Consider the following 25,913-nt stretch of genomic DNA (forward strand, 5'->3'; position numbering starts at 1 on the left):
TCAGGATAGACAGTTAAGCCATGATTCACCTCAATGGGAGTATCCATAGATTTACAAGCTGAGTTCCCAGTTTCAACCAAGAGATCTAATATATACTTCCTTTGGGAGAGAGAGTCCATGCTTGGACCGAGACACTTCAATGCCCAAGAAGTATTTTAGAGATCCCAAGTCCTTCGTTTCAAATTCCTTAGACAAATAGCTCTGAAGCTTCTCTATCTCATTGGAGTTGCTACCCGTAACAATCATGTCATCAACATAAACAATAAGTAGAGTAATATCATTACCATCTCTTTTATAAAACAAAGTGTGATCCGCCAAAGCTTGCTTGAAACCATACTCCTTCATTGAGTAGCTTAATCTGCCAAACCATGCTCTTGGCGACTGTTTCAACCCATACAGGGCCTTCTTTAGCTTGCACAGCTTACCACCTTTTGGTGTAAACCCCGGAGGAGGATCCATAACACCTTTTCCAAAAGATTGCTCTTCACATCAAACTGCCTTAATGGCCAGTTTAGATTAACTCCAGGATATAGTATAACTCTAATAGTATTCATTTTGGCCATAGGAGCAAAGGTCTCTTGATAGTCGATTCCGTAGGTCTGGGTGTAACCCTTGGCAACCAATCTAGCCTTGTATCTATCAATTGTCCCATCTGACTTATATTTTACCGAAAAAAACCCGCTTATACCCTACTGTCTTCTTCCCTCGAGGTAACTCAACCATCTCCTAAGTAGAGTTCTTCTGGAGGGCCTTCATCTCATCTACCATAGCATATTTCCACTTAGGATCTTCAAGGGCTTACTGAAAATGACTAGGAATAGACACATAAGACAACTGAGGGGCAAATGCCAGGTGAGTTTTAGGCAAACGATGATAAGAGACAAAGTCAGAGATAGGGTAAACAACATTAGAAGATGATTTTGAGAAACCTAACCTATAAGGATCTTTATGTTCACGAAGAGGATATCTCAGAGATAGGGTAAACAACATTAGATGATGATTTTGAGAAACCTAACCTATAAGGTTCTTTATGTTCATGAAGAGGATATCTCCTAACTTCTTGCGGATTCAAGGCAACAATTTCAGAATTGGGATCATTTTTTGAAGTTTTAGGAGAAGAGACACATACCTCAGGATTAATCTTAGAAGAGTCATCCGATGGCATGGTAGTTTCATTTGAAGGGGTATTGGAGTTTGGAGGGGCATGGTAGTAGCATCCTTATTCTTCTTTGTGTATCCTTTTTGAAATAGCCGAGCTGGCCTTTCACCTCTTTCACTCCTTTCCTCAAATTCAGATTTAGCACCAACGGATTTTCCATGTTCAACATTTTCAGGTTTAGATTCAACATTAACAGGTGTTTCACCCCTTCCTGCCGAATCCTCTCCTTTACTCGAAGTCTCCTTCCCCTTGCTCGAAATCCAAAACCTTATCTCTTCTAACCACAAGCGTTCCTCTTCCTTACTATTTATCTCCTGAAAAGGAACTAAAGATGCATCCCCAGAAAAATAAGACTGTTGTTCAGAATTGAACATCCATGGATACATAATATTTTCCTGTAGGAGGATGAAAACATTTGTAGCCCTTTTGAGAACTAGAGTAACCAAGGAAGACACATTTAAGAGCTTGAGGGTCAAGCGTATCCCTATGATGAGAATGCACAGGAACATAACAAACACAACCAAAAACCTTAGGACATAGTGTGAAATTTTGACAACATCCTCAAAGGAGTTTGATAATCAATGATACAAGAAGGCATTCGGTTTATAAGAAAGATAGCGGTCATGACAGCCTCGGCCCAAAAACGTTTGGGAACACGCATAGTAAAGCATAAAGCCCTAGCTACCTCAAGGATATGCCGGTTCTTACGCTCTGCTACACCATTCTGCTAAGGCGTGTAGGTGCACGTTGTCTGATGAAGGATGCCATGTTCATTAAACAAATCAGCAAGAGATGATTCACAAACTCGTGACCGTTGTTAAAATGAAAAACTTGAACCGGAGTATCAAATTGTGTGGCAGTCATTTTTGAAATTGAGGAATAACATGTATAACATCATTCTTAGATTTCAACAGATATACCCAACTGACCCTAGTACAATCATCAATAAAAGACACAATATTTATGTCCCGAAGCAGAGTAGAGAAAGGACCCCAAACATCAGTATAAACACATGTGAACAGAACTAGACTATTATTGAAACTTATTTTAAAAGGTACACGGTGACTTTTAGCATAAATGCATTGTTCGCACCTCAAACTGAAAACAGAAACATTATGAAACAATTGAGGAAATAAATGTTCTAAATAAGAAAAAGATGGGTGACCCAAAAGACAATGCCATAAAAGAATCTTCTCTCTATCAGACGTCCCTCTTGCTACTTGAAAACCATGTCCATGCTCAGATTTTAAGTCCCTTGTCCCCTCCAAAGAGTAAAGACTCCCCTTTCCTTACCAATGCCAATCGTCATCTTTGTAAGATTGTCTTGAAACACAATGAGTTGAATGAAAGGTTACCGAACAATTAAGATGTTTGGTGATTTTGTTGATAGAAAGGAGACTATTAGAGAGATTAGGTGCAAGTAGAAGACATGGAGAATGATGGTGAGAGTTGGACATTCCCTGACCCTGTGATTGGCATAGGAGTCTTATTAGCAACCTGGACAGACGTAACAGGTGAAGGCATTAGAGAGTCAGGCAAAGAAGAATTACTAGTCATGTGATCAGTGGCTCCTGAATCAATAACCCAAGTGTCAGTGGCAGTAGAAATAAAGGCCAAACTAGAATTACCTCCCTCAGAAGACACCCGAGTTACATGAGAAGCAGAAGATGGAGAGATATCTGTGAGAGCAACCTGAGCAGATTTCGTATTTTTCCTTTCAGCTTGCTTGAGTTTGTACCACTCCGGATAGCCATGCTTCTTCCAGCAAACATCTTCAGTATGCCTGGTGCTGTTACAGTGAGTGCAAAAACGAGAAGCGGAGTTGGAAAAAGGAACAGGGTTTGCTGGCCGAGAGTTGTTCATTTGGACAACTAGGGTTGAAGCCTCAGTGTGATCTTCCGTGCCCATGGTGAGTTGTCTCTACTCTTCACGACGGGCCATCAAATAGGTTTCTTCCAGACTTCGTATAGGAGAGGTAGCCAAAACAGGACTACTAACTTGATCTAAATTGTGATCAATACCTGCAAGAAACATATAGACTCGATCCTCAGAAATACGCTTCCTCTATTTCTCAATATCTGTTGAACACGTCATATCATTGGGCCCTACGATAATCAAGGTCCATAAATATTGAGTTCATTGTAGTATTCTGCAACATGCCGACCATCTTGACGCAAATGAAAGGACTTCTTCATCAATTCATAGACTTGAGAAGAATCAGAGACGTCAAGATAGCTCCTCTTGACTGCTTCCCAAACGTCCTTAGCCGTTCCACATTGCACAAAATGGGGCATTAGTTTGTCAGTCATGGAATTTATTAGCCAAGACTTCACAAGAGCATCTTCAGCCTCCCATTCATCATAGCTTGGATCACTCTTTGCAGGTGCTGCTTCCTCCCTATAATATAGCCTCCAAAATTTGGGACCAAACACGATAATTAAACCATCAAGGTTAATATGGATTGGAGAAGGAGTCTCGTGAATGGTCACAATGGAAGGCTTTTGGCTTTGAGGAATTTCTGAGTCAAGCTTTGTAGACATGGTGGCTAGGGTTCATAAGATGGCGTAGCTAGGGATTAGGCAGAAAGAAAGAAAAGACAGCAGCGGAATTTTTCAAATTGATAAATTGGCTTAATGAATATTTCAAATATCTCAAAGGGGTATTTATACTGAGTATTCATAACTTATTCTAGGAAAATTCAACTATACAATCAATCTAACAACTATGCTCTATCAATCTGACAACTAATACCCCGATTCTAAGACATTAATTCCTATCTAAATAAGGGAATATAATTATACATAATTATACATAATTATACAGGTGTACACGCCAACTTTTAGATTACACGATCTCTCTTTATATACAAATCTCCTCTGGAGATGAAAAAGGAAAAATAACTACTGATACAAAAAAGATTCCTATAAATCAGAAAACTAATTACAATCCATCTAATCCCGTGATCCTAGGAATACAACTAATTCCATGATCCTAGGAATACAGCTAATTACTGAATTTTCTACAGCTAATGAAGGAGAAATTCATGTTATGTTTTCCAACACTCTCCCTCAAGCTAGTGAATATGCATCTTGCATTCCCAGCTTAGACATAATTCCTTTGAATGCCACACTGTTCAGCCCCTTTGTAAGTACATAAGTAAGTTGACCTGTGGTCGAGACGTAACGAGTACAAATAAGTCCACTATCCAGCTTCTCTTTTATAAAGTGCATGTCTACTTCAATATGCTTTGTTATGTCTACTTCAATATGCTTTGTTCTATCATGTTGAATAGGATTATGGGCGATATTAATGGCAGACTTGTTGTCACAAAACAATTTTATTGGTCCTTCCCATTTGATCCCAAGGTCTTCTAAGATTATCTTGATCCATAGTAATTCACATATTCCCAAAGTCATTGCTCTGAATTTTGCTTTTACACTAGATCTGCCCACTACATTTTGCTTCTTACTTCTCCACGTCACAAGGTTTCCTCCAAGAAAAGTGCAATAGCCTGGAGTAGATCTTCTATCAACAAGTAAGCATGCATAATCTGCATTAGTGTAAACTTCAAGTGCTAATCCACCATTTTTTTTGAACAAAATGCCTTTACCAGGATTCCCTTTTAGCTATTGTAGCACCCTATAGACTACCTATAAGTACTCTTTGGGATTTTGCATAAACTGACTTACCACACTTACAACATATGCAATGTCTGGCCTAGTATGAGCCAGATATATCGGCTTTCCTACCAGTCTTTGATACATTTCCTTGTCTACACTGGTTCTTCATTTCCTTCGCCAGCTTATGATTTGGATCAATTGGTGTGGATGCTGGCTTACATGCTAACTTTCTTGTCTCCCTTAAAAGGTCCGCAACATATTTCTGCTGTGAAATAAGGATGCCTTCACTGGAATGACCTACTTCGATTCCCAGGAAGTACTTTAGTCTTCCAAGTTCTTTTATCTCAAACTCCTTGGTTAGACATTTTTTAAGGCTTCCTTTTCATCGTTCCTTGTCATAAGTATATCATCAACATATACCAAAAGAGCTGTCACTCTACCTGAGTCTGAGTACTTGATAAAGAGTGTGTGATCTACCTGACTCTTGTCTATATCCAATGTCTAGCATTACTTTGGAAAATCTACCAAACCAGGCTCTAGGAGATTCTTTGAGACCATACAGTGCTTTCTTCAACCTACAAACTTTATTGCTTCCCATATTCCCTTTGGATCCTGGAGGAATTTCCATGTATATCTCCTCTTCTAAGTTGCCATGAAGGAAAACGTTTTTTACATCAAATTGGTCCAAATGCTAGTTGAAATTGGCGGCCAATGATAACAAAATTCTGATTGTGTTCATCTTAGCCACTGGAGCAAATGTCTCCTGATAGTCAACACCATAAGTTTGTGTGTACCCCTTGACCACAAGTCTGGCCTTGAATCTTTCTCAAGAGCCATCTGGCTTGTACTTCACTGTAAACACCCACTTGCATCCCATAGCTTTCTTTCCTGGTGGTAAATCAACGACTTCTCATGTTTTGTTCTTCTCTAGTGCCTGCATTTCTTCTCTCTTAGCACTATTCCATTTCTCATCAGATAATGCCTCAAATATAGTATTAGGAATATGAATCGTATTTAAATCGACTAGGAAGTTCCTATGAGATTGTGAAAATTTATCAAATGACACAAACTTCGCTAGAGGATATAGAGGGTGTTTAGTGCATTCCCTTGTGCCTTTTCTTACAACAATAGGAAGATGATGATCATGTGCTAATTGAGAAGGAATAGTTTCTGGAACTGCACTTACCTCATTTCCAAGAGTGGGTTGTGAGTCTTGGACTTGCTCTGGAGCAGGATCCGGGTCTATACGCCTTGAATAAACTGGTCAAATTTGAATACGTCATTGAGTGCTTTCTTCTCTGTCACAGGTCTTATAGGTGAAGGAATTGTCTTTGTTTGGGATGGTTTAGCTGACACAAAAGGTGAAAGAGTTAGCTCTGCTTGGGATGGTTCGGCTAACACAAAAGGTGAAAGAGTTGGCTCTACTTGGGATTGTTTGGCTGATATAGGACATGAAGATGGAGGAGGAGGTACATTGTCAGAAACAGTTGCATTAGGTGTGGGTGATGTTGGAAAGGATAGGTCGAGAAAAAACAAGTCTGTGTCCTTATCTTCCATAGATGGCAATGACTTCACCTAAAGATAATGTTGAGTGAAATATGATTTTTGTTCTTCAAAAGTAACATCAACAGTTACAAAAAATTTCCTGGTGGATGGATGATAACACTTGTACCCCTTCTAAGTTGAAGAATAGCCCACAAAAACACACTTAATAGCTCTTGGATCTAATTTCCCCCTGTAGTGACTATGACATGAACAAAAGTAGTGCATCCAAAAATTCTAGGAGTGAGGTTATTAATGGTTACGAGATCAAGGTAGAATTTAGAGAGAGTTTCCATTGGTGTTTTAAACCCCAAAAACCTTGAAGGCAATTGGTTGATTATGTATTCGGCTGTGAGAACGGCTTCCCCCAAATAGTTCTTTGGAACATTTTGATGAAAAAGAAAGGCTCGAGTGGCAGCTAATAGACGACCATTCTTTCGCTTTGCAACTCCATTCTGTTGTGGGGTGTTAATGCATGAGGATTCATGAATGATGCCTTTCCTTTTGAAAGTATGGGGACATGATATGGTTGAAATAATCCCTTGCATTATCTGATCTAAATCTTTTTGTTTTAACCCCAAACTGATTTTGAATCATGTTATGAAAATTTGGAAGTACAAAGTTGACATCAGATTTAGATTTTAGAAGAAAGATCCAAAAAACTCGTGTGCAATCGTCGATAAATGAAACAAACCAACGTGAGCCAGACAGATCGTCGATAAATGAAACAAACGAATGTGAGCCAAACAGATTTGGAACTGTGGAAGGTCCTCATATATCACTATGAATCAAATAAAATGGAGAGGAACTTTTTTTTATCTTTGATTGGAAAGGGTACTCGTTTATGTTTTGCAAATTCACAAACGTCACAATGAAAATGTTCATTCCCTAACCTTTAAATAAAGCTGGAAACATGGTCTTTAGGATGCCAAATGATGGATGTCCTAATCTAAAATTATGAAGCCAAATAGTATCTTTATTGGATGATGATAAAAAGGATAGAGAAAACTCGCATGATGTCTTAACAATATTCGATTTGCCTGACTCCTCCAGATAGTATATACTGTCTCTCTCCTTAGGAAGTCCAATCCTCTTCCCGGAATCTTGGTCCTGAAGTAGACAATAGGAAGGATAAAAAAGTGCATTGCAGTTCATATCATGAGTGAGTTCCTGTATGGATATTAAATTGGTGGATAATTTGGGAACATGAAGCACATTTTTTAGGATAAGAGATGGAGTTATATGGATATCCCCTAGGCCAGCTACGGTGGTGAGGGACCATCTGCAACAGCTATTTTCCTACTACTTGGACAAGGAGTATAAGTGTTGAAATTTAATGAAGAGTGAGTCATATGATCAGTGGCTCCTGAGTCAATAATCCATCGATTCTTAATGCATTCATCCGAGACATTTGATCCTTGAGAAATGGGGAACTTACCTGAGAGTGCAAAAGAGCATGCATCAGACTCCCTACTTAGTGGTTTGCCATTTAACTTCCAGCACTTTTCTCTTGTGTGCCTCGGTTTTTGGCAGTAAGTACACCAGAGGGATTTTTGCAGTACTTTTGACTTTTTTTTTTATAATTATATAACAAAAAAGGGAAAGCCCTACAGCAAATATGTATGCCAACTCGAACCAAAAAAAATCACGACTAACATAGATGAAGAGCGGAGATCCGTGGCCGCAAAAGGACTGCAACGGCGGCGGTCAAACGGACTGCGATAGCAGCGGTCGAAGTAACCAGCGACGGCGGTTGATGGCGGTACGACCAGCGACGGCTATTGGAGTGAGTCTTCTTATCTGGTGCCGACTTCTGTTGCAGCAACAGTAACCAGAAACCAGCGATGAAGATGCACGGAGATCACAAACTAATTGGTGATGAAGATGTGATGCAGAAAGGAAAAATGGTTGAATAGGTCGTAGGCGATGAAGGCTGAACCAAGGCCAAACAGAGATTGGCAATGAAGGCCCAAAAAAAAAAAAAAAAAAAATTTTTTTTTTTTTTTTTTTTTTGCAATTCCCAGATTAGCGAGCCTAAAGCTCTAATACCATGTGATAAATGTGTAATTGTATTTCTGTATCTTTAGATTACAGGTTCTCTCTTTATATACAAATCTCCTCTGGAGATGAAAAAGGAAAAATAACTACTGATACAAAAAAAGATTCCTATAAATCAGAAAACTAATTACAATCCATCTAATCCCATGATCCTAGGAATTCAGCTAATAAACAAATTTTCTACAGCTAATGAAGAAGAAATTCATGTTATGTTTTCCAACAGTACCGAAAGCCATCTTGTACTTTTGCTTTCTTACTTCTAGTGTTTCTAGTCTTACCCGTTAAAATCACGTATTTCAGGATCTTCAAACTGGAGACATATCAATGGTAATTGGAACCCACAGTTTGATAGCTGAAAGCGTGGAGTTCTCTGCACTGCGGATTGCCGTAGTGGATGAGCAACATCGTTTTGGTGTGATCCAGAGAGGAAGGTTCAACAGCAAGGTGTGCCTTTTATATGATTAGCAATTAGCATGATGATTATGGTTGCCATATGCTTGATTAGTCTTTGGCGATTGTCTTGAAAAAGAGAATCCCGTTTGCCAGTGTTATTGATCTATTGATGTGTGTGTGTGTGTGTGTGTGTGTGTGTGTGTGTTTGTGTGTATTTTTTAAGAAGTTTGCTGAAACTAACTTCAATTTGAGATATTTTAGCGACTCCCAAAATACAGAAAATTTCTATTGCATGTCTTATTTCCATGCCTGGAGATTAGACACCTTAAGTATTCCAGTGTGGATTTGGGAGATTAAGATGTGGTCGTTGCTTTTCTAATTGATTCTTTGCTTTCTCAAATTTTGTACCATCATCATGTCTGATATGATGCTAATGTTTGCTTCGTAACTTGTTCCATTTATTCGCTTTAGAATTTATTTAACAGCAATACCTTACTCTACCGATGATGTCATTCACACGATGTCAGTGCAGATGGCTGGCTTCAGCATATTGTTTATGTCGTTCAAACCCTCTTCAATACTGCAACACTATTTTGGATGCATTTGAGCTTGTGATACCAGTCAGAAGTGAAAATTTTTGATACTAGGATTAGGGAAGGAAAAAGAGATGAGCTAAATGAAAACATAATCTGGTGTACATGGCTATTCTTTGGCACCTCTAATCATTTAGATTATGAAAGTCATGATACAATCATATTTGTACAAAAAAAATGGTATAATAAAAATACCTAATAACGTCAGCAAAATGCTGGTTATCTAAATTTTACTTAAGCTCGTGTTTTTTTCTTCCCATTGATTCTGCAATGATTTATGAAGTAACTGAGTGAGGGAGCTAACCTTGCAGTTGTGCAATACTTCCATAAGTTCAAGACTTCCTTCAGAAAATTTGGATGAGTCCTCACAAACCGATAAGTTTATGGCTCCTCATGTTCTTGCGATGTCTGCCACTCCTATCCCAAGAACTCTTGCTCTGGCTTTATATGGAGATGTGTCCCTGACGCAAGTATGTAATGTTTCTATCCTGCCGCTCCATAATAGTTTTCTTATATGTTTTTCTTTGTCATGTTAAATGAAGCTCATAGAGAGTTTTTGTTTGGTCTCTGCATATTTTTAAAACGGCAAGTAGTTTTGTTGCAAAGTTATAAGAAAATTCAATGAGATTAAAGATCAGAAGTTCAAAGGAAGGCATCAATCATCTGAGTTATATCAATGTGGTTATGGATGGAATGAATGTTAGGGTTATGCTAGGACTCAATATTGTTAAGTTATTGAGCTTTTTGTAGTTCCTGTAACATCTTTTGTTCCTTTGGATAAAGCTAAATGATCTTTTAATTTCATCGGGCACAGTTCATATGCAAGTTATATGTAATAGACACATTGCTGATTTTCGGTACTAAATAACTTGTTAGCAGCTAATAGAATCACATATTCATCAAAGTTCGTGGTTTCCTTTTTTTTTACCCCCCCCGGTAATGACAGATAACTGACTTACCTCCCGGAAGAATACCAGTTGAAACACTCACCGTTGAAGGAAATGAGACTGGGTTTGAGAATGTTTACAAGGTAATTTTCTTTTTTTATTCTAACCTGCTTCTAATACTTGGATGTTTTCTGATCTTTCTTGTAATATTTGACTTTTGTGCTTTCACTTGAGGAATCACAAAAGAATACGCAGTACATAAGGAACCATTCTTATTCGACTATAGACTTAAATTCTGTTAATACTGTTAATTATGTGTAAAGCAATAAAAAAATATTAGTTGGTCCATACATAGAGCATGCATAAATAAGCAAACTTTTATTGTTGAAACTAGTGATGTGCAAGTATTTCTATAAGAGTTCATCTATATTTGGGGGTCAGCATTTTCTTTTCAAGGACAATATGTTACTTTATTTGAGTGGCAATGATTTTTCTGATTCTTTTCTTTCGCTTGGAATGTTATTTCATGAAAAGAATATTATATTCAACAGATAATGCTAGATGAATTACAAGGAGGAGGAAAAGTGTATCTTGTGTATCCAGTCATTGAACAATCTGAACAGCTGCCTCAACTTCGTGCAGCTGCTGCAGACTTTGAAGCTATATCCTGCAGGTTTCAGGACTACAGCTGCGGGTTGCTGCATGGAAAAATGAAGAGTGATGAGAAAGACGAGGCACTAAAACTCTTTAGATGTGGAGAAACTCATATACTGCTTTCCACACAAGTAATTGAGGTTGGTGTTGATGTTCCGGATGCATCACTGATGGTTGTTATGAATGCTGAGAGGTTTGGGATAGCTCAGTTACACCAACTTAGAGGACGAGTTGGGCGTGGAACTAGGAAATCCAAATGTATATTTGTAGCATCCACTGCTACAAGCCTTAACCGATTGAAGGTGCTCGAAACATCATCAGATGGTTTTTACTTGGCTAATGTGGACCTTTCCTTACGGGGACCTGGTGACTTGCTTGGTAGGAAACAATCCGGACATCTTCCAGAGTTTCCTATTGCCAGATTGGAAGTAGATGGGAATCTTTTACAACAAGCACACCTTGCTGCACTGGTAAATGTTATTCCTTTGACAACAATTTTATCAGTGACCCTTCTGAAAATTGTCAATATTTTACAATTTTGTTCATTGATCACTGTTAGTATGTTGTTAATATTTCTGCTATAAAGTTTAACAGCCCTGTTTGGAACTTGTTGGCTTGACAATATGGAATTTGGAAGATTAGGATTTGTAAATGAATCACTAAATTAATGCAAAAGATGCTTTCTGGAATCTGTGGACAAGAAACAATTTCAGAATTGCGAACAATAGAATTGCTGAGGGTAATACTTGAAGAAAATAATTGGGTTAGAAAGGAATTTAAATTTTAGGACGCAAGGAGGCAAACAATTAAATGATGATTGGTATTGCCAGGTTCCTTGAACAATACTTGTGACAACTTAAAATTTGAGAAGAAACTGATTTTCATGTATGCATCTTTCAAAGGTTTGTATTTTTTATCTTTTATTTTTCAACTATAATTGATGCTTCTACTGGACTCTCTAACATGTTTTGGTTAATCCACTTGCAGAAAATTTTAAGTGCTTCTCACGACTTGGAGAAATTCCCGCTGCTCAAAGCGGAGCTTAGCATGAGACATCCACTTTCTTTTCTAGGTGATTGAACTCATGGTAAAAGAAAGGTATTTAAACCATGCCCAAATTAACAACTCTTGCATTGATGAAACCGAATTGCCGGTTCCCTTCAATTATTACAGACTTAATGATATGTTCAAGTTAGTATAACAGACTTCCTAACACCGAATTCAATGTTTTTACGTTGCGAATTTTTCTTAATTCACAGCCTAGGTAAAACAATGCAACATTTAGGAAGACCAGGAAGCATAAAGTTCTTTCACATTTTTGTGGTTCTGATTCAGGACCAAGGGATCAACCTGTGGTCATAATGTCGTCTGTATCCATTGTAAGTCGCGTTTTTTATTGTATTGTATTCAAGTAATGGCCGTCACTTAGGAGGACAGAATTTTGTTCTATGTGCATAAATACGGCATTCATAAATGGGCTTTTTTTCCCCTGCTCTACCAGTGAAGCAAACTTGCCTGAATAAGCAAGTTATTATAAGCGTGGCCTCTGGAAAATCCAAACTCGTTTATCCTGACTCAACACCTTGTCGTTGAAGCCACGACTTGTTTGTAGATTGATTCTCGACTAATATAAGGTTTTTTTTTATTTTTTATTTTTTATTTTTTTTTTATTTTTAACATATTCTTTTGATAACATGACATCTTATCAAACTATCTCACTCAAACGTCTAAAATTAAATGCGACTAGTCCTTTGTTAAGTGTTTGACTATTTTATGGTCTTTTGCATACTCCCAACACATATTTCGTGTTCAAGGGGTAGTTTATTGAATTACTGAATTACGGGCAAATTTCATTTTGATATACTCTAAGAGGATCTAGGAGGATGTTTGGTAGAGGGATTCGTTTCCTGATTCGAATCATGATTCGTGGTTCGTTACAGTATTTTTTCTCACAAAAAATTCACGTAAATCGAAAATGATTCAAATTACATGATTTGAATCTTTCAACCAAACGTCCTTTAAGACTCTTTTTTAGGACGTGAAAAGTCATTTGTACCCTTGTACTTGATTTTTCTGTAATTTTAATATAAATTTATTAAAAATATTCAAAAATATATAAAATAGGAAAAAAAAAAAACTAAGCACTAAGAACACCAGATCTACCAAAATCAAATCTAAACAAAAATATATCTATCAAAATCAAAACTGATTTTACGTAACAAAAGCAAATAGATCTACTAAGAAGACATCAAAACCAAGCAGATAAAAAATACTAAGAACAAATTGGGGGGGTTTTTTTCACTAGAAAAACCTCAATCACTATTCGTTTGGTTGATATATTTATACCATGATTTGAATCATGGTTTGTAGTTTGTTATAGTATTTTTTTTTCACAATTTTTCTTACATTCATTTTTTGTATTCATACTTTGCTATAAAAACTTTAATTGCAACTTAAAACTTAACACGTGCATCATCGTGCCTAAAAAAAGAACACCACACGCAATAGTATATTTACGATTCTTTGGTATACCCCATTTAGCTGCGGAAAGCAACAAAAAAGCCCCAAAAATCAACGCATTTCTAAGGGCAAAATTGGAAAAGGGTGAAAAGAGCTTGATTGTATAAATAAATATTTTTCTTTTCCAACCTTTAATTTATGTTATTTGCCTCGCTCATCCTTTATCTATTGTGATTGTTATTGGGGTATTCTTGATAAATATTATTTAAAAGTATATGAATCAAAATTTTCTCTTTATTTTTATATCATAATTTTTTTAGTTAAATAATTATATTAATAAAAGAGTATTTATCAAGAATAAAATATAAAAATTTAAACTCGTGTACTTTTAAAAGTAAATTCTCTATTTTTTCTTATTATATATTTATTGTCATTTCAATCGTTGAACCAGACGGACTTTTAAGTAGGGTTGGTAACTCGTGTTTACGTGTTGTGTTTGGACCAACACGATTGTAACACGACACGATTATAGTAAACACGAATACAATATAATTAATAAACATGTCAAAAATTCAAACACAAACACGAAACGCTAATAACACAATTAACACGACACAACACGCAAACACGATTATTAAACGGGCCGTGACAGGTCGACACGAAAAAAACACGTTTATGCCCCAACTGGCAAAAATAGTAGAATTTTATATTATATTTAAAACTAATATTAATTGACTACTTAATATCACTTATAGTTAAAATTTAGCGAGCATATAATAAGAAAAACATAAAATTATATATATATATATGATACTCCTTCCTTTTTGCAAGCAGATAAATCAAAAGAAATGCTAATAGAAATTCAAACAGACCATTCAAATAACTTACCGGAAGGAAGTTAGCATAGCCGGAAACGAGAGAAGAGATGCTGATATGAGATTAGAGGCAAAGGAGAATAGAGAAAAGTGAGTGAGAAATTGAGAATTAGGGCTGGCAAAAGGTAGGGGAGAAAAGTGAGCGGCTAGGGTTAGGACTTAGGAGAAAGTAAGTAAAAAACTGAGAATTAGCAAAATTAGGGCCGGCTATTTAAGTTTCAGACAATTTTTTAATTTTTTATAAATTTTTTATTTTTGTATATGAGTTATAAACGGACGGGCCGTGCCATGTCGTGTCGTGTTGGTTAGTTAACGGCCCCTATAACTAAACGGGTTAAGTGTATTAAACGGGCTGGTACGATCCCAGCCCATTTATTTTTTGGGATGTTTGTTTCATGTATCAGTCTCTGGTTCTGAATCACGGTTCATGATTTTGTACATTATTTTCTCTCACAAAAAATTTAAATTTCAAAAATCAAAATCATGAATCATGATTCTGAATTCATGAACCAAACGTTGTGTTATTCGTGCCAGTCCATTAATGATTTAATTAATAATCGTGCGACTCAAACTCATTTATCTCGTATCATTTTCGTATTCGCATGTATCGTGTCTGAAATTTATTTCGTATCATTTTCGTATTCGTATATATCGTGTCTGAAATTACCGACCCTACTTTTAAGGCCGTTTGAGAGGTACACTCAAATTCAAATTCTTTTTAAGAGCTTGTGAGTTTGATTATATGAACCCAACACTTCCTTAATTTCAGAGAGGTTGATTTGTTTAAGAATGAGGTTTTGCTCTCATGGAGAACCAACAGACTAGGATTTGGTCGTTGTCCTTCTGTATCAATGGCTGCCTTATATGCTTTGCATCTCTCTGATCGTAAGCAGATCCCATGATTTCCTTTCCTCTCTCTATCCGAAAACGGAAAAGAAAAAAAAATATCTCTCTCAATTTATGACCTCATTCATTTTATCAATTTAAATTTTATTATAATAAAAAATTTTCGTAATATCTAATTTTTTTATTATAATAAAAAATTTTCACATAAAATTATATTTTAACTCAAATTAAAAATTCAAATTAATTAAATAGTAAGGCGGTGATGCTATTTTCAGGCTGTAAAACTCAGGCATTGTGTCGGGGAAAGAAGATCCGAGATACCGGAGGGTCGACCCGGATGAACCGCTGGAAAATAACTCTTATGTCCCTTTCCACGTGGTGGCCGGTGGTCGGTGCCAGCCATGGTGGCGGTGGTCTCGACTCTCTCTCGCTTTTTCTGAGGAACGGTGAATGTGAGCCTTTGATTCTCTCTCTACACTCTGCTCTTTATGATCTCTAATAATATAGAGCATTAATTTCTAAATGCACTCTTTAAAAGATTAGGGTATAAATATTCTCATTTTGTCTGAGAAATATAAATCTGAGGCTTTTTTTGTGGTGACCCTTCCTTCTATTGACTATTGAGTGTGATTTTCTTCATATTTCTTTTTTTCTTTTGAGATGTTATCTGGTTGTGCATGTGCTGATTGAGGGCTCTGAATGTGAATGTAATTTGAGGAAATTAATTCTATTGGCGACCAGAGGAAAATTTTCGGCAAACCTTTGAGAAAAATTTTTGTTATATTTTTTGTAGCCATGATAAATTCATAATTTTCCTATTTTACGTGTCGTTGAAAATGCGTCACTTGTTCACTCAAAAAAAAAAAAATGCGTCACTTGTAGGAGAGTGAAAAAATGGGGTAACTGGGTACTTCTACAACTTCACAGCAGAAAGGCAAAACTGCTAAATTATAAATTACGGACCCTTTCCAAAGAATGTTTTAGTATCATTGTGAAAAAGAAAGTCCACTTGTACAGAAGGAGTAATGCTAGGATTTCTCTCTTAGTTTAAGAATGAGGTTTTACTCTCATGGAGGACCAGCAAATTAAGGTTTGGTCGTTCTGTGATTAATGGCTGCTTGTTTCTCTATCATCGTAGCAGAACCGATGATTTACTGCTTTCTTTTTTAAGAATTACAATGAGATCCCTGTGTTTTGCTGATGTTTTCTGTCTCTTTATATATTGGTGTATATATATGTATATTTATATATGTGGCGAAGTCCTAAGTCCCAAACCTTAAAATCAGGAAGTGATGATATTTTCAGACATAAAATCAGACAGTGGGAGTGGGAGGATACGGTTGCCTAGCGGGTTGACCTGGTTTGTGTTGCCGGAAAATGGCTTGAATTAGAATCGGTACCATTCTGAGTCTGTTTGTTTCGCAGGTTTGAATTTTTGTTATAGTGTTTCTCTTCAAATTTATGAACGAAACGGGGCCTTTTTAAGTCTAGTTATTTACTCTTAGCAGAAAGAGGTAGATAGCATTTTTAGAAAAATAAAGCTCTAAGGCCCTGTTAGTGTCACGGGCTCAAGTTGAGAACATGAGTTGAATAGTGAATTTGTGTGAGAAAAAAAATATTGAATTTGAATTTTTATGAGAATACTGTAGCAAAAGGCTTGAGTTGAGTTGTGATTCGAATTGTTAAGTTGTAAAATCCTTTGTTATAGTGTTTCTCTTCAAACCTATGAACCAAATGGGGCCTTTTTAAGTCTAGTTATTTACTCTTAGCAAAAAAAGGTTAGCATTTTTCAAAAAAATAAAGCTCTAAGGCCCTGTTCGTGTCGCGGGCTCAAGTTGAGAATATGAGTTGAATAGTGAATTTGTGTAAGAAAACATTGTAGTAAAAAAAATTTTGAATTTGAATTTTTGTGAGAACACTATAGCTAAATGCTTGAGTTGAGTTGTGATTCGAATTGTGAAACGAACGAAGCCTTAAATCACCCTGGAAGAATGACGGTTTTGCCCTTCTCCGTGCGGCGGGCAATAGTCGATCGTAGCCATCGGTAGCTTCATGGCCTCTCTCCCTCTTCATCTGAGAAAAGGCGAAACTTAAGAGATGTTTGGTTGGAGGATTCAAACTATGATTTGAATCATGGTTCATGGTTCGCTACAGTGTTTTCTCTCACAAAAAATACACGTAAATCGAAAATGATTTTAATCACATGATTTTAATCCATGAACCAAACGTGTCCGCCTCCTATACATATATATTGTTTTCTTTTAGAGATAATTTTGAAGAAATTTCTTTTTCTTTTTATCTTTTCCCCTTTTTGTTTGATTTTAAGGATTTTTTTTTTCTAATATATAATATAGGCAGGACTTATGACCATGGTCAAGGCTCCCAATGCCCACTCAAGTAAATTCTTGGAGCTAATACTAGGTAATAATCCTCTTTAGGTGCATGAATTTGTAAAAAGATACTCATTTTTTTTTATTTACTTGACATTTCATTACTTATCAACTAGGTTGTGTAGGTTTACATGAGCGCTCTTTCACAAGGTGGGAAGTATGTTGTGGATAACTTCAAGAACTGGTATCCCCTTTTTCCTGGTAATTTTTCATCCTCAATGGTTATGTCTAATCTGTTCTTAGGAGTTTGACCTATAACTGCTAGTAAGCTACAGAAATGTCATTGTTGCTGATATTCTTTGCTGAAACCATCCTGTTTTGTTCGTCAATGTAATTTACTTCACGTAGAGAAGGAGGCTTCATCTTCCAGGCAGTTCTATGTTAGGCTTTCAGCAAGTGTTGTTGTTGCCAGTAACATGGCATGTCAATATTATGTCCGTGAATTTAAGAGAATATTATCTATAAAAATTTGTGTTTCTTTCAAAACTAAAAGTTTATAAGCAAGTAACTTGGCCAAATGCCAAGTACCTGCAACGGGAACAATTGGAGTTGTAGAAGATGGGCAGAGTACAATATTAAAATGCACAAGCATGGAAGTTGGAGAGGTTAAGTATCTGATAAGATCGAGACCAGATTCCACACAATTCACACGTTGGAAGGGAAAGAAAACTCAATATTGGAATTAATGGCAGCAAAAATGGATACACAACGACAGATATGGGGGTGTTCGAGGGACCCCTTGCACTCAAAGTCTCTCTTACAGAATTCACTCAACAATCCAAAAGTCCATCTCTCTCGCCCCTCCCTTCCCTTTTATTTCCCCTGAACTACCCAACGCCTATTCTTCAAGACCTCGACACAAACCCCGAAGTCTAACTAACTTACTAGTCATAACCCCTTCATGCTCAATTTCTAGCTCAGCTCCTTCTTCCTTCTTCTGAGAATCCATTCCACTGCACCCAATCCCATGCTGTTCCCCTGCACTTGCTGGTTCCTTCCCTTGGATACGCCGACGAGCATACGTAAAATGGATGGGTGGCTTATCATTTACCCCCGCCCCAAAGACTCACCTTGTCCTCAAGGTGAAAAGATGGAAGTAATGGTCTCATAAGATTCCCAAGTAGCCTCATGGTCCGGCAGATAAGCCCAACGAATCAGGACCTTGGGAACCGACTGCCCACCGTGCACCCGCTGCCGCACCCCTATCAAAGCTGCAGGCTCTACCAGCAACTCCAGAGTATCCATGAGTTGTGGTGGAATGGGGGACAGAGTATGCTCCTTTCCAACCACTCGGCGCAATTGGGAAACATGGAACACATGATGTATGGCCGAAGTAGGCGGCAGTTCCAGGCGATAAGCTACAGGCCCGATGCGCGCCAATACGATAAAAGGTCCATAAAAATGGGGACTCAACTTCTCATTCCGACACCGAGCTAAGGAAACCTGTCGATACGGCCGAAGCTTAAGATACACGGAGCCCCCCCACTAAGAAGTGTACGTCACACCGTTTCCCATCCGCCACCGCTTTCATTTGCTGCTGCGCGCAAAGAAGGTGACACTTGAGCAAATCTAACATAGCGTCACGGTCCATGAGCTGGCGTTCCACCGAATCCACAGCAGAAGCGCCCACCCCATAACGAAGCAGAGGAGGAGGAGGGCGACCATACACCGCCTGAAACGGTGTGGTGCGTATGGCTGAGTGAAAAGATGTATTGTACCAATACTCCGACCAGGCTAACCACTTATGCCACTGCCGTGGCTTGTCATAGACAAAGCAGCGCTGATAAGTTTCGATGTAGCGGTTGACCACTTCAGTCTGACCGTCGGACTGGGGATGGTATGCCGTACTACGCAACAAGGTGGTGCCCATCTGTGAATGCAGCTTCGACCAAAAACGGCTAAGGAAAATGCGATCCTTATCCGAAACGATAGTGCACGGAACCCCATGCAAACGGACCACCTCCTGAATGAAATGCTTAGCCACTGTCCCTGCCGTGAAAGGGTGTTTAAGTGCAACAAAGTGGCCGTATTTGCTGAGGCAGTCCACCACAACGAATATAGTATCAAACTCGTCCGATCGTGGCAATCCCTTAATAAAATCCATGGACACATCATCCCATACCTGCTCGGGAATGGGCAGGGGTTGTAACAGTCCTCCAGGGGCAAGTGTGGAGGACTTACAACGCTGACACACTTCACACTCCGCGACATGTACAGCCACGTCCCGTTTCATGCCCACCCAAAACCAATCCGCTGCCAGGTGGCGGTACGTCCGCAAGGCACCAGAATGTCCTCCAACCACCCCATTATGATAAGCATGTAAGAGCCGAGGCACCACAGGGGAGTTACGAGCCACCACCATTCGGCCCCGATGCAGCAACCTTCCCTGGCCCACAGAGAATCCCGGGTGCGCCGCAGCATCACGATGTAAATCCGACCAAATTTTAGCTAACCGTCGTCTTGCAACACGTGTTGGTGGATTTCGTCGGTACTGACAATGGAGGAGGCGGCCAAAGCCTGCAGAACCGGACTAGAGGATAGTCAAGACAATGCGTCGGCCGCACGATTATCTGACCCTGGGCGGTATTGGATCTCAAAATCATATCCCATGAGCTTAGTCAGCCATTTTTGGTACTCGGGGTTTACTAAACACTGCTCCATCAAATACTTGAGACTCCGCTTATCAGTTCAGATAAAAAAATGGCGCCCCAGCAAGTCTGGATGCCACTTCTGTACCGCCAAGACGATGGCCATGAGCTCCCGTTCGTACACCGATTCCTTTGGTTTTGTTCACTCTATCAACTATACAAAATTCTATTCATTTTTAGTTTTCATAAAATCTAAATTGTGGCCATATGCTTCAAAATGGAAGGCACTATTCATAACCAGTAATATAGTTTGATTTTGTTCTCCTTTAGTGATGGCCAAACATATAATGTTCAGGTTGTTGAGGCTTATTAAGATTTCATACCTCTTCTATTACTCACGGCTGATCGTCCACCTGAGTTGGAAGATGCTGGAGCTAACCAAGCTATAAATCAGGTCTGGTGATTTCATCCATAAGTATTATCATTTTTGTTTCTCATTGAGAAAAAAAATAAAACCATTATTGTTTATATATGCATCTTTTATCTCAAAGCTGGTTCATCATTATATATCCACGAAATTGATCTTAGATCTTATAAGAAGAGAATATATATATGTGTGTGTACATATTTTTCTTTTGCTTTTGTTATCATCACAGTCGGGCAATAAATGATTGAAACTTTGCAGTTTTTATTAGAGGAAACTTCACATAATTATATTCTTCTGCCTCCTAAATTTACATTTGTAGAAATTAGGAAAGTAGGCTAAAGTTATGGACCGGATGTGTACCAATCTGGTTAATGGGGGCTTAGAGATAAATTAGAAAAGTAGTTTATCTTTTCAATTTTTAAAGAGATTTCTTGAGATAAGGATCTCATTTATTCTAGGGATTTAGTTTCCTTTTTCCGTGGGATATACTTTCTCGTTCCTATAGGATAGTTTTCCTATAAATACTGTAATCCTTGTACAGGAATTAATCAATGAAATATACTTTCTTTTCTGCCCTAAAAACCTACATGGTATCAGAGCCGACAATAACCTTCATAATTCATGGCTGAAACGGCCATTACTGAAGAAGGCAGATCCTCTAGGGCAGAAGGTCCTAATCATGGTGAACCAGATCGAACCACCATGGCGCAAGGAGGAGATTCTTCTCAATTTTCATTCCAATTGACTCTCCACAAACTGAACGGGAAAAACTACCTAGAATGGGCACAATCGGTGAAGCTGGCCATAGATGGAAGAGGAAAATTTGGTCATCTGAATGGAGAAGTGAAGAAGCCTGGAGATGGGGACTCGAAAATGAAGACATGGAGGTCAATTCTTTAGTCACTGCCTGGCTGATTAACTCTATGGAACCGACCATAGGTAAGCCCTACCTTTTCCTTCCTACTGCAATAGATGTATGGGATGCGGTGAGAGAGACTTATTTTGATCTTGAAAATTCCTCACAAATTTTTGAATTAAAAACCAAGTTGTGGAAATCCAAACAAGGTGATCGTGTTACAGTTTATTATAATGAGATGGTTTCCCTATGGCAAGAGTTAGATCAGTGTTATAATGATGAGTGGGATTGCCCGACAGATAGCGTAAGATTCATGAAAAAAGAAGAGAGTGATCGGGTGTACCTGTTTTTGGCAGTTTGGATTGAGTCTTTGATGAGATTAGGTCTAGGATTCTTGGAAAAAATCCTCTACCAACTCTTCGGGAGGCTTTTTCTGAAATTAGAAGAGAAGAGACTAGGAGGAAGGTTCTGTTGAAAACTGAAGACGATAACAAACCAGTGGCTGCTGTGACTGACAATTCTGCTCGTGTCAATGAGGAATGAATCGGAAAATGACAGGAAAAAGAAGCCTTGGTGTGACCACTGCAAAAAGCACTGACATACGCGTGAAAATTGCTGGAAGATTCATGGAAAACCGTAGAATTGGAAGAAGAACACTGATAACAGGGGCTTCTCGGCTCAAGCAACCAGTGAAGATCAGGGGCAGCAAAGTACTCCTGAAGGGCTGCCTTTCACAAAGGAGCAATTGAAGCAACTGCACAATCTTTTTCAGTCTTCACAATTCTGAGTAAACCAATCAACCCCTTCCTGTTCCTTTGTCCAAACAAGTAATCTTGTCTCAGCCTTCCTCAGTGTTAATCCCAAACAAAATAGCTCCTGGATCATAGATTCAGGAGCCACTGATCACATGACAGGTTGCTCCCAATTTTTTTCAACTTATACCCCATGTGCAGGGAATAGAAAGATTAGAATCGCTGATGGTTCCCTCTCCGCAATTGCTGGAACATGGACTGTCAAATTTCCAATTACATAACCTTGCATGATGTACTCCATGTTCCTAAACTTTCTTGTAGCCTTGTGTCTGTTAGTCAGATAACAAAGTCTCTTAATTGTCGTGTTATATTTGACTCTTCTCGGTGTGAGTTTCAGGACATGGTCTTGGGGAGGACGATTGGCAGTGCTAGAGAAAGTGGAGGTCTCTATTTTCTTAAAGATGGAACCGAATTAGGACACCAAGTTCAAAATTCCTATTTCAACTCTGTTTCCGTTTCTAATAATGTTATGCTTTGACATTATAGACTAGGGCATCCAAGTTTTAATTACTTAAAACATTTGCTACCTGATTTATTTAGAAATAAAAGTCCATCTTCTTTTAAATGTGAGATTTGTGAACTAGCTAAGCATCATCGTTCATCCTTTCCTTCTAGGCCATATCAAGCATCAAAACCGTTTCTGTTAATTCATAGTGATATTTGGGGACCATCTAGAGCCTCAACAATGTATGAAAAAAAATGGTTTGTCAGCTTTATAGATGATCACACACGACTCACTTGGGTATATTTATTGAGAGACAAGTCTGAAGTAAAAGAGATCTTTCAGGTATTCTATACAATGATTGAAACACAATTTCAAGAAAAATAAAAGTGTTTAGGAGTGATAATGGCAGAGAATACTTTAATGAGATCCTAGGGGGATATTTTTCACAAAAGGGCATAATACATCAAAGTTCGTGTTCAGATACACCCCAACAGAATGGGATAGAGAAAGAAAAAACAAACACCTCTTAGAAGTCACTAGAGCATTATTATTTACTAATGGTGTTCCTAAGTATCTTTGGGGAGACGCACTCCTAACTGCAACATACCTCATAAATTGCATGCCTACCAAAGTTCTAAATTATCAAACACCCCTAAGCGTCTTCAAGAATACTTTTCCTACCTCTAAGTTGACAACAGATTTACCTCTGAGAGTGTTTGGGTGATATTCAAAGTCAAAATAAGGGAAAGTTAGATCTTCACGCCAGGAAGTGTATATTTGTAGGGTATGCTCCGAACCAAAAGGGGTATAAGTGCTATGACATAAGATCCAAAAAAATGTTTATCATAATGGATGTCACTTTCTTTGAGTCTCAACCATTTTTTGGTACTCATCTTCAGGGGGAGAAAATAAGTGAAGATTCGAACTTTGAAATAGAAACTGAAATTGATCAACCCATCACAAAAAGCCCAAATTTCCTAATAAATACGGAGTTAAGTGATTTAGGTAATGAAAATTTGAATCCTGAGTCTATAGAGTCATCTCATAACATTAATAAAGATGTGAATAGGGAACAAGCAGGAACAAAAAAATTGCTGGTTTACAGGAGGAAGAACCGGAAGCAAAGAGTAGAGACTGAAACTATCCAACACTGCCAAGAGCCTGAACCACAGATCAGTCCGAATCCTGCACTACAGAACATTTCCGATTCTAATCCTGGTAATCCTCACACAGTACCTATTCACACAAACCTGCCCAATCTTAAATCCGAGCCCTATATACTTGAGTCGGACCTTCCCATTGCTAAACGCAAAGGGGTCAGAGTTGTGTAAGATATCCCATGTCGAGCTTTGTGTCCTACAAAAACCTGTCACTTGTTTTTTCTGCCTTTACCTCACAGTTGTCTAGTGTGGAGACTCCAAAGAATGTGCAGGATGCTCTAAAGGTTCTTGAATGGAAGGAAGCTGTTCTTGAGGAAATGAAGGCCCTTGGAAAGAATGGAACTTGGGAAGTGATAGAACTGTCGAGGGAAAAGAAGACTGTTGGCTGCAAATGGGTGTTCACAACGAAATACAGATCAGATGGATCTCTGGAAAGATATAAGGCTCGTCTAGTAGCCAAAGGGTTTACTCAAACATATAGGATTGACTACCTTGAAACCTTTGCACCAGTGGCAAAACTCAATACTATCAGGGTACTCTTAACACTTGCAGCCAAGTTAGATTGGCCACTACATCAACTTGATGTGAAGAATGCTTTCCTTAATGGCGATCTGGATGAAGAAGTCTACATGGACCCACCTCCAGAGTGTGAGGAAAAATATGGAAACCGGGTATGCAGGCTGAAAAAGTCTCTATATGGTCTAAAGCAATCTTCAAGAGCATGGTTCGAGAGATTTACTCAATTTGTAAAGAGACAGGGATATGACCAGGGGCAAGCAGATCACACGATGTTCACAAGACACTCCAATGGGAAAGTAGCTGTTCTTATAGTATATGTTGAGACATCATTTTTACTGGGGATGATACTGCTGAGATGAATCACATAAAGCAAAGTCTGGCTTTTGAATTCGAGATTAAGGACCTAGGCTCACTAAAATACTTCCTTGGTATGGAAGTGGCCAGGTCAAGAAAGGGGATTGCAGTTTCACAAAGGAAGTGTGTGATTGATCTTCTTGAAGATACTGGGATGAGTTGATGTCGCCCTGCAGAAACACCAATTGATCCAAATCAGAAGTTTGGAAACAAAGAGGGAAGACCAGTGGATACGGCCCAGTACCAAATACTAGTTGGGAAGCTAATCTACTTATCACATACTCGACCAGACATAGCATTCGCTGTCAGCCTAGTGAGCCAGTTCATGCACTCTCCTCATGAAGAACATCTAGAAGCAGCCTACCGCATTCTAAGGTACTTAAAGAGTTCACCGGGAAAAGGACTGTTTTTTGAGAAGAATGAAGAATGAGGTATTGAAGCTTATACAGATGCAGATTGGGCGGGGGTCTACTTCAAATAGATGGTCCACATCTGGCTACTGCACGTTTGTATGGGGAAACTTGGTAACATGGAGGAGCAAAAAACAAAACGTAATGGCCCGAAGCAGAATACAGATCAATGGCACAAGGGATCTGTGAGATGATATGGCTCAAAAGGATTTTGGAGGAACTAAGAAGACCTGTGATCATGCCTATGAAGCTGTATTGTGACAACAAAGCAGCAATCAGCATCGCCCACAATCTAGTCCAACATGACAGAACAAAACATGTTGAGATCGACCGTCATTTTATAAAAGAAAAGATTGAAGTTGGAGCCATTTGCATGCCATTTGTTCCAACCTCACAACAAGTGGCTGATGTTCTTACTAAAGGATTATTTAGGCCAAACTTTGAGTTTCTTATTAGCAAGTTGGGCATGATAGATATCTATGCACCAACTTGAGGTGGAGTGTAGAAATCAGGAAGGTAGGCTAAAGTTATGGACCGGATGTGTACCAATCCGGTTAATGGGGGCTTAGAGATAAATTAGGAAAGTAGTTTATCTTTTTAATTTTTAAAGAGATTTCTTGAGATAAGGATCTCATTTATTCTAGGGATTTAGTTTCTTTTTTTCGTGGGATATACTTTCACGTTCCTATAGGATAGTTTTCCTATAAATACTGTAATCCGTGTACAAGAATTAATCAATGAAATATACTTTCTTTTCTGCCCTAAAAACTTACAACATTGTTGAATTTGGGAAACCGGGTAAATCATTTTGGTTCATTTGTGAGGTTCTTCTTCAGCCTTCCTGCAGCCACTGACTGCATTCCTG

The 25,913-nt window shown here is 38.3% G+C and overlaps 1 protein-coding gene across 2 annotated transcripts in view; it reads left to right on the forward strand.

Moving 5' to 3' along the window:
- Nucleotides 1–12,543, forward strand: part of LOC21400355 (ATP-dependent DNA helicase homolog RECG, chloroplastic) — a 34,013-nt gene extending 21,470 nt beyond the window's left edge. For both annotated transcript variants that reach the window (XM_024169084.1, XM_024169085.1), the window contains 6 exons: nt 8,680–8,823; nt 9,677–9,835; nt 10,312–10,395; nt 10,804–11,376; nt 11,894–12,004; nt 12,166–12,543. In XM_024169084.1, the coding sequence (XP_024024852.1) occupies nt 8,680–8,823; nt 9,677–9,835; nt 10,312–10,395; nt 10,804–11,376; nt 11,894–11,986 (1,053 nt within the window). In that variant the 3' untranslated portion in view covers nt 11,987–12,004; nt 12,166–12,543. The remainder of the gene's footprint in view (nt 1–8,679; nt 8,824–9,676; nt 9,836–10,311; nt 10,396–10,803; nt 11,377–11,893; nt 12,005–12,165) is intronic.
- Nucleotides 12,544–25,913: the final 13,370 nt, after the last annotated feature.

The sequence above is a fragment of the Morus notabilis genome, unplaced genomic scaffold (assembly GCF_000414095.1).
Source record: "Morus notabilis unplaced genomic scaffold, ASM41409v2 Scaffold109, whole genome shotgun sequence".
NCBI classification, from domain to species: Eukaryota; Viridiplantae; Streptophyta; class Magnoliopsida; order Rosales; family Moraceae; genus Morus; species Morus notabilis.